We start from the raw sequence: 16727 nt of genomic DNA, 5'->3' as shown, positions 1-16727 counted from the left end.
TTACATTCGGGCAAGTCACAAGTTTAAGGAAGTATAGTTCTGATGATGCTGGATAATGAAGCTGGGACAGTTCAGAACAGTAACTGCAGTTGATTACAGCACTGGCTTATTTTCAAGTGATTGTAAATAGATGGCTGCCTTGGTCTCCAAGGATAGTGCTGAAGCTGAAAAACTGAAGATGAAAGCAGCAAAGGCCCCTCCGTGGGTCAAAACCACGTCTCCTTAAAATCCAAACTACACAACATCATTGCCTGTTTACTGCTGCTCACCACTTACATTCCATTAAAAGACTGTGCATCATCAGAAGGCTACACTACCCTGAAAATCCTTCATTTGGAAAGTCTTAGCCAATACTTGTGCAATCCCATATAATCTGAATGTAGGTAGTGGGGAGGGCAGGCATAATCTATTTTAATAGCCACTATAATACAAATTTCAAATTGTCTCCATTTAGAGTGCTTAGTTCTGATTTAATGCTGTTTCAATTAAATTCCGTTTAATGCTGAGCAGCAGTGCAGAGCAGTGGTCATGGATCTGGCCCTGGTTTCAAATCCCTGGAGGAGCACTGCTATTGTGCTCTTGAGCATTCAGATTGCTCCAGAAAAACACCCAGCTGTGTAAATGGATGGATATGCAAGCTACTTTGGATAAACCTGTCATCCAAATAAGCTGATAACAATTATTAATAGCACAAACAGCATTACATGTGTCTTTTATCCTTCTACCAATGGCACAATTGATTCATGAGTACTGTGTATGATACAGGTGCACTGGCTGCTTTGTCAAGCTGAGCAAGAACCAACCTGAGAAGCTCCAGTCTAGTGCAGGGCTGTATCACAGGCTCAGCAGTAAGCAACCATGAGGCAGGAGTAATGACATCACATTGCAACAATCCTTGCAGTGCAAAACTGAATAGAGTTGCTATACATGCAAAAAAAGGAAGTTCAGTCCTGGATAATTTTCAGTATCCAAGAAGAGCTGGAGTGTTAATTCTGATATAAAAAAAGCAACCTCCTATACAAATGTCATAATTAACAGCAATGGGCGTAAACCGAAACAAGAGGCAGTACTGCAAAAAATTGCTTAAAACTGAGAGAATTTCTACTCAGATGTAAAATTATGCTCTCTGTGAGAAGCTTTTCCACATATATTACACAAGCAATGTCAAATACAGCAGCTTAAATAGTACAGAGGAAAAATAAACAAGCATGATTTTGGCATTGGCACAGCTTGGGCATAGTAGTGGAAAAGTAGCATTAGTTTACAAAACTTTCAACTTATGCTATTTCAGGCCTACTGAACACTACAGCTGGGCTTGCTTGGAGTAAGCCCCTCCCAAAGCCACTTGGCCCTGTGCCACCTGGGGAAATGGGTTAATCATTACTCACCAAGTCCTAAGAGATCAACAGCAGGCTCTGCACTTTTCATGGGGCTGACTTTAGAATCTAGCTGATGCTCATCTCTCTTCTGAGGCTGTAAGAAAGAAGGATTTAAAATGGTTAACTTTTTCTCCCACTTTTTACGTACCAAAAATAAATCTGTCCATGTTTTTCTTTCATAGATTCTGTCTGATGGCTCAGCTAGCAAAGGAAATCTGGATTTTATTGCTCTGAGTGTTCTGCTGTTGAAGATGCTTCTCATTGTGGGAAGAGGCAGAATTAAGATAGCCTGAACATACAGAAGAAGCAGCTCTCAGCTCTTCAGAGACAAGAGCACTCTGCAGCTCCAGTCATTAAACATTTATAACGCTGTAACATTAAATGTACCCATGTGTTGACATCCCTTTAAGAGCACTTACTAAAACACTATAAAATGGCTAAGCATTCTTCAGAACTTTAGAAGCTTGTAAACTCACAAAACTGAGTCACTCTGAGAGTTTATGAATCACACATTGGTGGAGAGAAGTAGAGGGATAAAGACAGATACATCTGTGGTGAACTGTGTTGCAGAACACATACTGAAAGAAAACAAAAACAAAATTCACAGAGATGCTGGAAATACATATAAAGTATTGATCACTCTTTTCTATACCTATACCATGTTACTTCAACAAGAGGTCTGCATACAGTAGTAGACAAACCTCTTCTGCCCCTTTGCACATTGATATTCAGAAACTGGTCAAACAGATCCAAGAATAAACTGACTAACTGAACCATTATGCACTTCAAATACTGCTTTTATAAATCAGCACTCCTGCTAATGTTAAGCTATATTTAGTGCAAATAATGTTATGATAAACTCTTACCTAATATACAGAAAAACAGCAGAAACTATTAAATATTACATTTTAATTGTGATTTAAATCTAACTGGAACACGAGAACCACCAAGAAAGACCATTCAGGTTTTTCTAAAAAAAAAAAGTTTTTCATATTTGATTAGGTCTATAATTTATATTAATTACCATCAGTCAACCCAACAGACCTTTTAGAAATAACAGTGACAAGTGGAGACTAAGCAGAAGGGCATTTAAAGCCGGGAACAGGAGGCACCTTTTTATGCAAAAGTTTGCAGGAGTACAGAACAAGCCATCTAGCCATATTATTGAAGCCACTATCCTGGTTTGTGTCCATTCTTATTTTCAAATGCTAGTCCCTCCACAAATCACAACCACAGTATGACTGCTGATCTTAAATTGCTTTTCATACATTTTACAGTATAGCAAAGAAATGCAATATAACATGCACTTACAACTGAACTGTTGAAGTGAATCAATCTTTAAAGACAGTGCTTTAATCGTGGATTTATGCAAGCAAGTAACAAGAACATTAGTAACATATGAGGTATCAAGGTCGAAGCAATTGCAGCCTTAATAATTAATATCAGATGAATATTTAAATAAGTGTCATTCAGCTATGATCACCCAGATACAGAAGACCTTGGCATCAGCTTGCATCATTTCCTGGACCACCCCACCCTGGGGGACACTGGCCTTACAAACAGAGGCAGCCATTAATCTCCAGTGGTCATTTCTTTTTAACACTATCAGAGATTCTCATTTTCTTTAGATAAAATTTTTAAATGGTTTGAAACAAGTGGTCTTTCAGGAAGGATTTGTGAAACACATACAGCAGGTTTCTTAATGCACAATTTGAGTCAATACTCTGATGTCACTTGCTAGAAACTGTCTCTAAACAATTCTCATGTGATTAAAATATGTCCTATAAATAGGATGGGTCACTTGTTATTGTCACAGTTACAGGTGGTATTATTTATGAAATGCTGGCAAGAAGAAGTACTTACTGATGTGTTAACATACAGTATATGGAGCAAGACATTAATACACATGATGCAGTTAATGCAGTATTTCACACTGCACTGTAATTAAATCTAATATAGATGTGAACATGGGGTATTAAACTGAAAACATTTTTCCTGTGTATTTTAGTTATTCTGCAACTTCAGCAAATAAAACTAAATTTTAATCACAAATAATAATATTAACAATAATGACCAAACCCTTTCAGCAAATTATTCACATATTGTAGGAATCCAAAAATACTTTTCTGTGGTTTATGCTGTTAATCTGATGCATTTGACCAATTTAAATGTTTTTATTGCACTGAGTGGACAAGAGAGTTACAGGTCTGTTTAATGGTATACTGCAGTGAAAGACATCTGTAGAGCCACTTCTTTTATTTTCTCCTTGTAGTTTACTGTAAATGATCACTTTCATAGTCTTTCACACTCTCCTATTGATCTTGCAATCAATCGTGAAATTGTTCTGAGAGAGAGCCTGCTTCTCCTACCGAGGTCACCCCTAATTCATGGAAAAGCTTATATCGTTGAAACATAGGAGTAAGCAAATGTTTAACACTAAAAAATAATGAAAAGTGTTTAAAAATTGATTGGTGTTTTGTAATGAACCTAAGTTACAGATTTTAATGACGAAACAGAGCATTCAGCTGAAGATAGAGGGCGGAAACAAAGAAAATAAAAGAAACAATACAATGTGCAAGTTGCAAATTAAACTACAGGAAAAACAGCTAGCTATGTGACATGCAAATTCTTTGCCTGTGTATTATATGTCATGACAAACATAAGCAGGAATTTAATAAGAAAATAGTCTTGAACACAGGACAGGTTATGGATAAACTGAAATTGTAAATATCCAAATAACTGTTTAAAAAGAAACCCTTTGCAAACAACTGAGAAAACACCACCATTGCATTTGTTAAACAAATGCAACCTTACTGCCTGAAGTTACCGCAGAAGCGTTTGCTTGACTACATACTGTATGCATGTTGTTCAATTTTAGATTTTGCTTTAAACGTGGGACAAAATAGTTCTGTGTTTCATGCAGAATATATTTTATTGTTGCCATTGTCTATTAGTTTCATAGATATGTTAACCTATTTTACTTCTCTTAATCTCTGTTTAATTCCATAAAAGTCTGCTTTCTAGAATATGTTAACTTTTGCTTAAGACTCAACTTGAAAAGTTTTAAAATATATTTCAAAGCACACCATATTCTGATCACTTACGTTTCTCCCACTTTCGTTTGCCTCACTCTGTCTTCAATGTTTAAAAAGACAAGATCTATGCAAGCATTTCCTGTTGCAGGTGCTTAAACAAACTAGGTAAGAAAGCTTTAAATTTGTTTAAAACTAAAATAACGAAGCTAATTGGATACAATCAACACTCTTATCAGGGGGAGAGGAAGCACGTCAGCCTGCAGGTAAAGAGCATTTACTTTGTTTGATTTTAGACTTACTGTGGACTTAAATTATTTTGTTTTGAAGTTATCGATTTTCTAAAGAGCAATGCCATCAATCTATGCAAGGTGAATGTAGTGTTTCGGTTTTGGTAATGTTTGACTGATTATTATTAAAAAAATAATAAAATTAATTGTACTATAACAAATCTATGCATGTTTATGTTATGCAAAGCAAGGTGCACCTGTACTTCACTCAGTTGTAGAACAGCACCTTCTACAGAGCATTTCAATCCACACCCTCAGGTGCAGAGTCCAGGGCCCTAACCACTACTCTCTCTGTCTTTGGAACTGCCATACCAATGGGATTGAAACTTAGGAGGTTTCAACTAAAACATACTATATCTTTGTGTATGCACCACTCAGCTCAAACAGGATCATCATCCTGGTGTGATGCATGACTAGAAATTTTAAGAATTTCAGTGAACAAAGCTTTTATATATGATCTGTCTTTAATAAACTTGAGAGGGATTTTTCTTGTCCCATCAGCAAAAACAAAATCTTAGCTTTTTTAAAAGACTGTTTAACCTCTTACACAATGTAAAGACATTTTAAAAGAGATTTATGGAGGACAAACCATTGTCATTTCATGAAAATTATTTTCTGACAAAAATAAATGTTTTTTTATGTCAAATCCAATCACATCTGTTCACCAGATTTCATCAATGCTGTTTGTGCATTTTATGTTTGAACTAGTGGCTGGTATTAATGTCGATATGCCGATTCAGAGCTTGATTTGGTCAAGTTCCAGAATCCCTTCAGTTTTATGATGCACCTCATTATTGAAACAGACGTACTACCTGAATGAGTAAAACTGACAGTAATAATTCTATGTTGGTATTGAACCATTTTTATAAAACATACTGCTCATTTAATATATGAATATCTGACACATTTATTAAATCTCTTTTCAATCACCCTTGTTTAGCATTTTTTCAAAGCAAATGTTAAGTCAGCATTCCCTTTGCTGTTTTATAGATCTATTTTCATCTTGCCTTGCTCTTTTAGGAGCATGGAAAAACTACTAGCAAGCAGTTAACCTATTTCTTTGGCATCAATTATATTTTATGTTATTTGCCTCAGTCATATGACTCATATAATGTATGGGCCTCAGTCTAGGACCTGTTATAGCCGTTTTAGACATTCACAAAAATATCATAATGATTCTTCACACTGAAATCACATTTATGCAAATATCATGAGAAATTAATGTAATGCCTTTGATAATATGGTTTACTCTCCGCATCTGAAAAAGAACTTCCTTGCAAAATTACTAATAAAATTGTACATACAGTAGTGTATATACAGTAGTGTATATCTGACATAGAGTATATATTTCACATTTAGTATATACTATATATCTTACAAACAATTATCAGTTACTATGAGATTTTCCACGTTTGGGACATTTTTCAACATTAAAAAATATCAAATTAAAATTATAAACAGTTCAGATGATAAAAATAATATGAGCTGTTCTCTTAGTAAAGATGGCAAGAAGGTTTTTTTTAAGAATGATACAGTTGAAGAAAAAATAGTTTAAATATATGATCCAATTAGACAGCACTTTCACTTTGAAAATGTAATATAAAAGCAAAAATCAAGTCTGTAATTGGTTTCCATTTTTTGTATCAAATCTTGTTTTACACATTCCTCAAAGTATAAAGTAGTGCAAGTGCATTTACAGAATCAGGGTAAATCAGGGGTGAGCATCGCCAATCCTTTGTGCTGCTCTGGTTTCAGGTTTACTTTCCATCACAGACCTTAAACACTTAATTGAGCCAATTAAAAGGCAAGTTCAATTATATGCATTTTCCAGTTCTTAAACTGGTGATACTTTGTTTCTGAAGCCTGATGGGACCTGGCACAGGGTTACATTCCTGTCTTATATCATGGCCAGAATTATCACCAGTGCCCCCATCACCCTCAATAAAGTGATTCCCATGATCAACTGCCCCTCTGCATACAAAACAAATGCTTCACTGGTTCAAGTTAATTTAAAGATCTTAACTGGGAAAACAATTTCCAATCTTCATAATTTATTGTAGTTGTCTTTATAAGTACTTTTATTGAACTGAGCCTCTCAGGAGCACCAAGTGACTTTAGGATTAAACCATAACAATCTGCTACTGCCAATGACTGGAACTGCAACTGATGAAACTCCCTGCCTTTGTATCTGATTTTTCTTTTAGATGCTTGCGCTTGTTAACTTTGCCACACCCTGTTATGTTATTTACATTTAATTGGCTGTTTCATTTCATTCACTGCTTGCCTTGTGTGATAATAGGTGCAATAGTAGTGTGAGTCTCTTGGCTCAATGTTAATGAGAATTCGTTCCCAATGGACCTATCTTGCTGAATACTTATATTTATTTTCTACACTCTCATAGAAAATCCAAAATTACAGCTCCATTGTAAAATTTTCTTAGAATCTTTTGTCATATAACAAGTGTTTTGGAGCAGGTCTAGAACATAAAGAGCAGCCAGTTTTATCCAAATGAAGTACTAATAAAAGCAACTTCCTTCACTTAGTTACAGTGTATACAGTACACAATGATAACATTTTACACAACTAAGATGAACACTCAACATTACCTTTCCTTCACAGTTAAAATTGATGCAGAGTAACCAAATTTTGCCAGCTGGCTCATTTTAAGCAAACACAAACCTCCCTCTGTTGGAAATACATTCCACTGCAATTTCTTTCATCTACCAGATATCATTAAAGCGCATCAGACTAATCCAGCCTTGTCTAAGTTGAGACTTGCTACATAACCTTCTAAAGAAGCTTCTCTTTTGAGATTTTGCTTTAAGCACTTTTGTCAGTGGATCTCGAAACTCGGCAACCAAAGATGTAACAGAGCCTTCTTCTGTTGGTTATGCTCAATTAATTTGACATTTGTGTTATCTTCCATCTCTGCATTATACAGACTAAACTGCAGCCTGGGTTTGATGTTCATTAAGGCCTACTCATATAAAAATATAAAAAAATATATATTTTGAATCTTTTTGTGTAGGTATTTCACGGTGGAATGCATTCATAAAGGTTTTACTTGATTGCCTCTAAAATACAAGCATAAAAAATCTGAGACAGAGATTTAAAAGCAGCACAAGCCTATGTTTCTCACAACGTAAAACAAAGCTCTCTACATTGGGCGGAGCTGTGGTTCTGTGGCTAAGGATCTGCGCCTATGGCTGGAAGGTTGCTGGTTCAAATCCCATGGCCTGCAGAGGAATCCTACTCTGTTGGGCTCCTGAGCAAGGCCCTTAAACCCAGCTGCTTCAGGGAAGCTGTACAATGGCTGACCCTGCGCTCTGACCCCAAGCTTCTCTCCCTGTCTGTGTGTCTGTGTCTCATGGAGAGCAAGCTGGGGTATGAGAAAAAATGAATTCCTTATAGAAGAAATTGTATATGGCTAATAAAGTGATCTTATCTTATTGGTCATTGGCAGATTGGGTAAACTATACATATACTGTGTATTCCATACAGAATTCTCTTTCCAAGTAATTTGGAAAGACAATAACAACTTGTTAAAAAAAATCACAGATACTTAGTTCCTTAGATCTGTTTGGTAATACAGGACAAAAACATGGAAACCAACATTCAAAAATGTTTAAAAACTATAAGAAAACCAGCATGAAATAATAAATAGGCAGTTTTTATACCTTTCAATCTGCTTGCCAAATCAGAAGAAATTTCACTTTCCTAGGGGTAGGATTACTTATTTCCAGTGTTCACTTTTTTTCAAACTTCAAAGAAATTTGCAGTTTGCACACCAAACACTGTTAATAACAGCTAAAGCACATCTTATTTTTCTCTTCTCAAAATACTGCAGTCACTTTGCATAAAGTAATGGAAGTTATGTTCTTTTATCTTACTAGCACTAGATCCCAACATTAATCCCCAAATGGACATGACAGAAACTTCAATATTTCAACAGATTCAAGCTATTCTTATCTCTTTCAGGTGTTCACATTGGTTGATCCTTGACATCTCTCATCTAACATGTTTATATCCTCAAAAAGACTGGAAGGCTTAGATGAAGTTTAAATATTTTAAAATAAACTATACACAGGACTTACTGTAAATTTCTTTACAAATCTCCTGAAATGAAGATTTACATAAAGACATTTATGATAAAAAACATTTACAATAAATTAAAGCATTTAAAAACCATAACTCATACCCTTTATGAAGTATATCACCGTATACGTTTTATTGGTAAATACTCAAGTAACTAATGCAGAGTAACTACAAGATATCTAATCTATCACGAAATACTCCAGAGACTCTTCAATCTTCAGCTTTTGAACAAATCTACAAAGTGTGTGATTCAACTGTAGTAAAACAGGTGTATAGCAAATTCGGTAGATTCTAGGTAACTTTAATTGCATATTTGGTTCCAATTTTGAAATAAAAAAGCCTGGTGCCTTTGATGCAAACTTGAAAGTACTGCTCAAGTCAAAGATAAGAGGCCAAGGAACAATACACATGGGAGCACTTGGGAAACAGTCTCAGCTAATTCTAGAATCTTAAAAAGCTCTAAATCCAGCAGCTATTGATTACTCGCCAGGCTGCTGTCATATTGATTAGCTGCTTGCAGGTGTGGTATCCTAGGCTACTTAAGGGTAGAAAGTCTGCAAGGATTTGTGCCGCTAAGTCTGCAGCATATCTCCATGGACAGTGCAGATCATGTGAGTTTGCCCTAGCTAACACAATTCAGATAAACACAGTTAGTATTGATTGGGAACAGCCTGTCAGCAAATGAACAGAACAAAGTTTGTCTTCATTTGACTGGAATTAGTTTTCTTATACATATAAGCATTGAATATCGTAGACATTCCTGGTGGGCAAAATAGTTTTGTAACACCTCATTAGGCACAACAGAGATATTATCACTTATACTCTAGTAGCTAGTTTTGGTTTTAATAACATAATAATGGCTACAGTACCATCAGAAAGAATTCACACCCTTGGACTTTCACCATTTGTTGCATAAGATACAAACTTAAACCTTATTTGTCACAGATCTGCACAAATTACACTATAATGTCAAAATGGAACAAAGATTATGAAATGTTTTTTTACATGTAATTAACAAGAAGATGCTGAAATGTCTTGATTTGATAAGTATTCACCCTCTTTGCTATGACACTCCAAATTGAACCCAGGTGCATTTAATTTCCTTATGAGATCACACTGAAACTTGGAAGGAGTCCACCTATCATCAGAAATACACCTGTCTACATAAGGTCCCTGAGTTGACAGCACATGCCAGAGCAGAAATCCTACCATTAAGACAATAGAACTGTCTATACAACGCTGGAAAGAACTGTGAAGAGGCACAGATCTGGGGAGGGGTATACAAACACATATACTGTAGGGTGCTGAAAGGTCCCAGGAGCATAGTCAGGTCCACCATTTCAAATGGAAAGAATACAGAACCACCAAGACTCCCAAACTGATCAATCAGCAATGAAGAACCTTGATCGGAGAAGTGACCGAGAACCTGACCACTGCTCCTGACAGAAGAACAGAGTTCTCTGGCTGTGATTGGAGGACTTGGCCAAGCCCACCAATCTCCACAGCACTGCACAGATTTAGTCTCTATGGGAGAGTGGCTAGATGTAAGCTAATAGCGTGCCTGGAGTAAACAAGAAGGCACACGGCAGACCTTGTGACTTGGTGCCTGAATGCAAAGTTGTAATGCCTGGTATGAACTGAACACAGCTGATCACCAGTGTAACACCTGCCTTGAAGCACGACCCAAGACATACAGTCCAAGTGACTCTGAAGTGGCTTCAGTACAAGAAGGTGAATGTCCTTGAGAGGCCCAGCCAAAACCCATACTTGAATCCCACCAAGGAAGCCCTTGAGGACTGCGGTTCACCGATACTCCCCATCCAACTCAACAGAGCCTGATAAATCTTCAAAGAAGAATGGGCAAAAATCCACACATCTAAGATGCCCAAAACTGATACATATGCAAGAAAAATCAAAACTTTGACAGGGATGTGAATACTTCAGTAAACAAGGTTTTTATGTTCTTCATTTTTCATTTTTAAATTGTTGTATATGTTGTGTGAAGCAAGGGAAAAAATATTTCCAATTCATTAAAAACTGTAGTCGTGACAATATAATATTTTCAATTGTTAAGGGTGAGTGAATACTCTCTCAAGGCACCTTAGCCTGTTTGCTTGTTAGTAGCCAACTAATCAGAGGATCTCTTCCAGGATTTCTAGAACGAAAACAGGATATCAGCTTCAACAGGATGGCTGTGTAGCTTGTTCCAGACTCCCACAACCCTTTGTATAAAGAAGTACCTCCAGTTCTGAGATTTACATGTTCTTCCTCCTTAGTTGCCATTTGTGTCCTCTGGTCTGTGCTTCAACCTTTGATTCTGAAGACGTCTATATGGCGTCTAAGAAGAAGTGTATTTAAAACTGAGGACAGGAAAACGTTTGTGGGAATCTAGAATAGACAACCCACCTATATTGTTGAAGCCAATACCGTTGTACTTCAAGAAATGCCTGGATGAGATCCTCTGATAATGTAGTTACTAAATAAATACTAAACATGCTAGATTGTTCAAAAGGTCTCCTCTCATTTACAAACTTTTTGGCGTTCCATATGACATTAGTTATATCATAGGTACTATAGCAATCGCCCCACTCTACATTGATATAACAATCTTAATCTTCTGGCAAGTGGCCTGACAAGTGTTAGTCTTTTTGCACTTTAAGATTTATAAAATTACATATTGTACAGCAATACAATCAATTACACAGCCATCTCTCTCTGAATCTGCTTTTTTTTTTCAAAAGACAGGGTTTTGAACTAGAAAGACGAGTTATATTCCTATGCATATTGTAGCATTTCTTTCCTGCCGGGTGGGATGACAACAACCGCATCCACAGAGCATGTGTGGTCACCCAATAGTCTGATGAGAAAGACACTAATGTCATCTATATGTCATGGCCTTGTCAGTGACCAGATGTGAACCCAATCAAGCATTTGAGGATATTCTTGAATGAAACTGAGACAGTTTTACACCTCCACCAACCTGATTATCAGTTGACTGATTTTCTCTTGTAAGAACAGAGTCACATCCCTTCTGCAAAATCCCACAAGTAGTGGCCCACTGCACTATTAAGTGACTTTACATTGTTTTTTCTATTTTTTGTCTATTGCCTGAAGCATGAGCAGTGGAATCAGCAAACAGAGCTTTACAGTAATCTGATCTGGGTGAAATAATCATTATGAGATTTCTAAGAGGATGTTTAAAGTATATTTTGCCAATATGTGAATGAAAAGTAAGATTATAGTCAAGTACATCATCAAGCTTCTTTTTCATGTTTTTATATTAGATGGCAGGCAATTGAAAATACATTGAAAATAAACATTCGAATGAAATGTTGCTGAACACCACAATTCATATTGGCTTAGCTTGATACCCCAAGTGCAAAATGTCTATTTAATAGGTATGATATGATTTAAATCACTTCAGTACACTTCCAGGTAGACTGACTGTTTCTAAGACAATGTAATAAAATGTCATGATCCACTAGATCAAAGGTATCTCTGAGGTCCAGCAAAACCAGAGCAGATGTATGTAGCATTTGAACCTGAAGTTATCAATAAGTGATTACTTTGGTAAAACCTTAACTAGTTCTGTTTAAAAAGAGATTGGAACCACTCCTGTTTTGAGTGCTTTGCAAAAGTATTTAGACTCTTTGCATAGTTTCAAGCAGGGAATGGGAAGCTTGTCTTGACTGATGGGAACACGGAGCGAAGACTGGCAAACATTAGAGAGAAACCTGCTCCTGATGTAAATCTAGGACAAAAATTCACCTTTCAGCAGTGAATGATCCAAAACACAAGCACAGAGCTCCATTTGATTTAAGCTATTGTGTGAAAAAATCAAATTAAATTCAATGCAAAGAATTTGTAAAAAAACAAAAATTACTAAAAAAAAAAAGAAAAACTATTGTCAGCATTTAGATAAAGTACATAAAATGATAAAAATAAACTTCTACAATTATTAATCAGCTAAATCCCTAAAAAAAGAAAAAAAATGTAATATCCATGGCTTGCCAGGATAAGATCCAGCTTTCCCTTGGCCCTGTATTGGATAAAGCGGTTAGAAAATGGATGGACTGATAACTGCAATGTAATTTACAAGACTTAAAAAGAAGTGGCATTTAAAATGTTCACAGAGAGAAAAAGTACTGAATACAGCTTGCCTGTCCAGATACACCTATGTGTATGAGACTCCTGCATTTTTTACATTGTTCATCCACTAGTAACAACAGTCTTCCCTTCATATTTTAAGCATTAATGATAATTTAGTTTAAAAATAGTCCCTCTATTCGTATGCATTACGTGTTTTGAATTTTACAGCATTTTTCAGGAATGCATCCCCTGTGTAATGTGAGAACTACCTCTATTTGTATAATTAATAATTAATAATAATTGCTTACACATACATAGTGCTTTTCCGGACACTCAAAGCGTTTTACAGGTAATGGGGACTCTCCTCCACCACCATAGTGCCATAGTGCGCCAGAACGCTCACCACACATCAGCTATCAGTGGGGAGGAGCGAGCAGAGTAATGAAGCCAATTCATAGAGGGGGACTATTAGGAGGCCATGATCGGTAAAGGGCAATGGGAATTTTGGCCAGGACGCCGGGGTTACACCCCTACTCTTTTCAAGAAACACCCTGGGATTTTTAATGACCACAGAGAGTCAGGACCTCGGTTTTACATCTCGTCCGAAGGATGGCACCTGTTTACAGTATAGTGTCCCCATCACTATACTGGGGCATTAGGACCCACATGGACCACAAGGTGAGGGCACCCTGCTGGCCCCAATAACACCTCATCCAGCAGCAACCTTAGGTTTTCCCAGGAGGTCCCCCATCCAGGTACTGACCAGGCTCACTCCTGCTTAGTTTCATTGGGTTGCCAGTTGTGCGCTGCAGAGTGATATGGCTGCTGGCTATTTCATTTCATTTGCATTATGATCATAATTAAATCCTGAAGAGTAATTAGTAAAGAAGACATGATATAGCAGAACCACAGACAGAATTTGTGCCCTAATGGCATGATATGCATTTTAGTCTGAAAGTAACTGAGAAATTCCTCAATTACTTCTGACAATTTTCAGGCATCAGTTCCACATATTTATTAGGTAAAAAAAGAAGAATTTATCATATGATGTATCGTTAAAAAAAATTATTCTGGAATTAGTTATTTTTCTCACTGAGAATGAAGAAGAAACCTGTTTCACTTTTTCATAGCTTTATTGTATCTCTTTAAGTACTATTTCATAATATTATTAAGAATGTGAAATTTAGTAGTTCTCCATTTATGTTTATTTTAATTATTAAATTGTGTCACTAACCCAAGAGCTCTACAATTATTTAAAACAACCCTAGACTTGAGTGTGGGTAAAAACACCAAGGGTACTATTACAGAAGAGATAAAATATGATATCATCATAAAAATGTAATCATCCACATTGAGAGGGAGTACATGGTTTTCAAAATCTGAATTTATACATTCTGAAAACATTTTTGTTGCTGAAGAATTAATTGCACGGCTTGACACTGAAACGTATTGGTTACTGGAAGAAAAACAACTAAAGCCATAGTATAAAATAAACAAGTCAGACAGATTAAGATCTACTATAAAGAAAATATGAAGATCTAAACTTCTAGAAATAACGAGATCTAAAGTGTATACATGATGATGAGTGGACCCTCAAAACTTAAATGTAGAAGATCCAAAAGCTTTAGAAACTCACAGATCCACAAATCAGTTGTAGCATCTATACGTGAACTAAAATTTCTTCATAGAAACATTCTGCCAAAGTAGAAAAAAACAAAATTGGACTACAAATTCTGATTAAAAAATACAGGGATTTTTTTAGCAGTTATAATCAAAAAGACGTGCCTTCTAGATAAAAGCATAATCAGAGGCAAGAGATAAAATGAAAAATGCATTATCAAAGCCAAATCTTGGTCAAAAATTTAAATCCAAAGTTATAATTATAAAACATAATTTATCATAAAACAACTTGGAATGAATTGTACAGATGCACAAAGCACTATTAAAGCCAATCAAGTGAACCCTAAGTGCTATTCCAGTGCTAACCCCAGCATGGACAGCAGTTCTTTACACCAGTCTAACACCACTGTTTCATTTAGTCTTAAAACTTATACCTCAGGTTTGTGAACTTTAAGAGGAAGCATCTTGCTTATTTCTTAGACAAGTCACTGTCCGAAGTTCTAAATTATCTTGACAGACACAACACCCTTATGTTCAGAATGGCAGTCATGGTTTCAGTCAGAGGACTCTTAACAACCACTGCCTAACTTCTGAGAAAAAAAATGACCAGCAACAATGAACCTTATCATTCTATTCAACGCATGAGCAGCCCTGTGAATACACCATTATCAAGACCACACAGCCCATCTGAGTACACTGAAACTGCTCATATTTCAAGGGAATTGCTTAGTTTTGACCCATTATCTACATATAACTTCATTCTACATATAATAGAATATTATAGTAATTATGCAGCCCCATCACAGCCAAAGTGTCAAATGCAAAACAGCTGACTTTTTCAACACTAATGAAGGTAATAACATGATGGAACTGTGTGCGGGTCACATTAGCAAAGATGATGTAATAAGCCACATGCTTCATTGGCAATGGGCCTCTAATCATTTGTCGTGGATAAAGAAATCAACAGAGAATATACAGGTACAAAATGCAGTTACTACCACACAAGACTCAGCACAAACTCTTTCTAAAGAAAGAGTTGCTGAATTACTCTTATTGACAATTAAGTTTTAGGTGAACAGGAATCCTAAATCATTATCTTTCCTCTTTTGAAAAAATAAAAACCATTTGAATACGTACAATTGCTGCAGACAAATGTGATAATTATGTATAACTTGATTAACACATTTATTGCACCCAAGTGACTGGCCAGGAACACAACTGAGACCTAATAGCTGCACGAAATGGGCTCATTTTTGCATTACTCAGGACAAGTGTGCTCTACTTAGGAACCTGTTTGTAATGTGTTTGATTGAAAACAGGCCAGTTAGAAATAATCATGAGACATGCTCTGACAAGATAGTCACTCTTCATTAGGGTCTCTTCTCACAGCATCTGCAATTTGATTTAAACCTATTATGTATACATTTCTTGGTTTTTACAAACCTCAATTTCAATATGAAATCTAGGACGTTTTCTCAACACCAATTTCTCACACTACACCTGACTCAAAGAATTTTAAAACTAAAGATCTATCTGGGAAAAAAAGATGCTGCTTGTGTTTAGTGATTGATCCACCTTAAGGGATATGATCAAGGGCTTCATCTGGAATACTGCTTTACAGTTCCCACAAATCTTAATAAATCCTGTTTGTGCAATTAAAGAACGGTATTCTGTGAAACTGATGCACTTGCATTTGGTATTATTAAATAAGATCTCAATCTTTTGCTTTGACTCCAAGCAGTTTCTTATCCATAGGACCAGGCAAAATTTCTCATGATAACAAACTGAGCACCCTTCTGACTTAAAGATTCAATAATGTAATTTATGGAAATATTCCTGCTATTAGGGGCACATGAGGTGGCAGCCACACCCTTCCTTCCTTTTTGTAGCAATTTCAGTCCTGTCTCGTGATATGAAATTATTTGGGCTATGGAACTAGACAGGAGTGGTACAGTTCTTGCTGATAACACTAGTGATCAATACAATGTCAGTAATTGATGTATGGTTTTATGGCTGTAGTTTTTAAAAAATCCTAATAAAAGACATTTTTAAGCAATTAAAAGATTGCTACTACACTTCAAGCCAAGTGAGTCCCCAAGAACCAACCAGCCCCAGCAGTGCTTTGTTAATTCTGTCATGTTCTTTGGCAGACATTTTCTCACTTTAATAGCTAAATGATAACGTGCACGTGCACTTTAACTTTACTAATAACAAAATGTACA

General features: G+C 36.1%; 1 protein-coding gene across 3 annotated transcripts in view; it reads right to left on the bottom strand.

The window, feature by feature from the left end:
- The window catches only part of smap1 (small ArfGAP 1), a 96117-nt gene that overhangs the window by 15221 nt on the left and 64169 nt on the right, over positions 1-16727 (bottom strand). For all 3 annotated transcript variants that reach the window (XM_088610514.1, XM_088610516.1, XM_088610515.1), the window contains one exon: positions 1389-1473. In XM_088610514.1, coding sequence (XP_088466640.1) covers positions 1389-1473 — 85 coding nt within the window. The remainder of the gene's footprint in view (positions 1-1388; positions 1474-16727) is intronic.

The sequence above is a fragment of the Lepisosteus platostomus genome, chromosome 17, assembly GCF_059453375.1.
Source record: "Lepisosteus platostomus isolate fLepPlt1 chromosome 17, fLepPlt1.hap1, whole genome shotgun sequence".
Lineage (NCBI taxonomy): Eukaryota > Metazoa > Chordata > Actinopteri > Semionotiformes > Lepisosteidae > Lepisosteus > Lepisosteus platostomus.
Note: the sequence above shows the minus strand (reverse complement) of the source record. Positions and strands in the feature narration are given on the sequence as shown.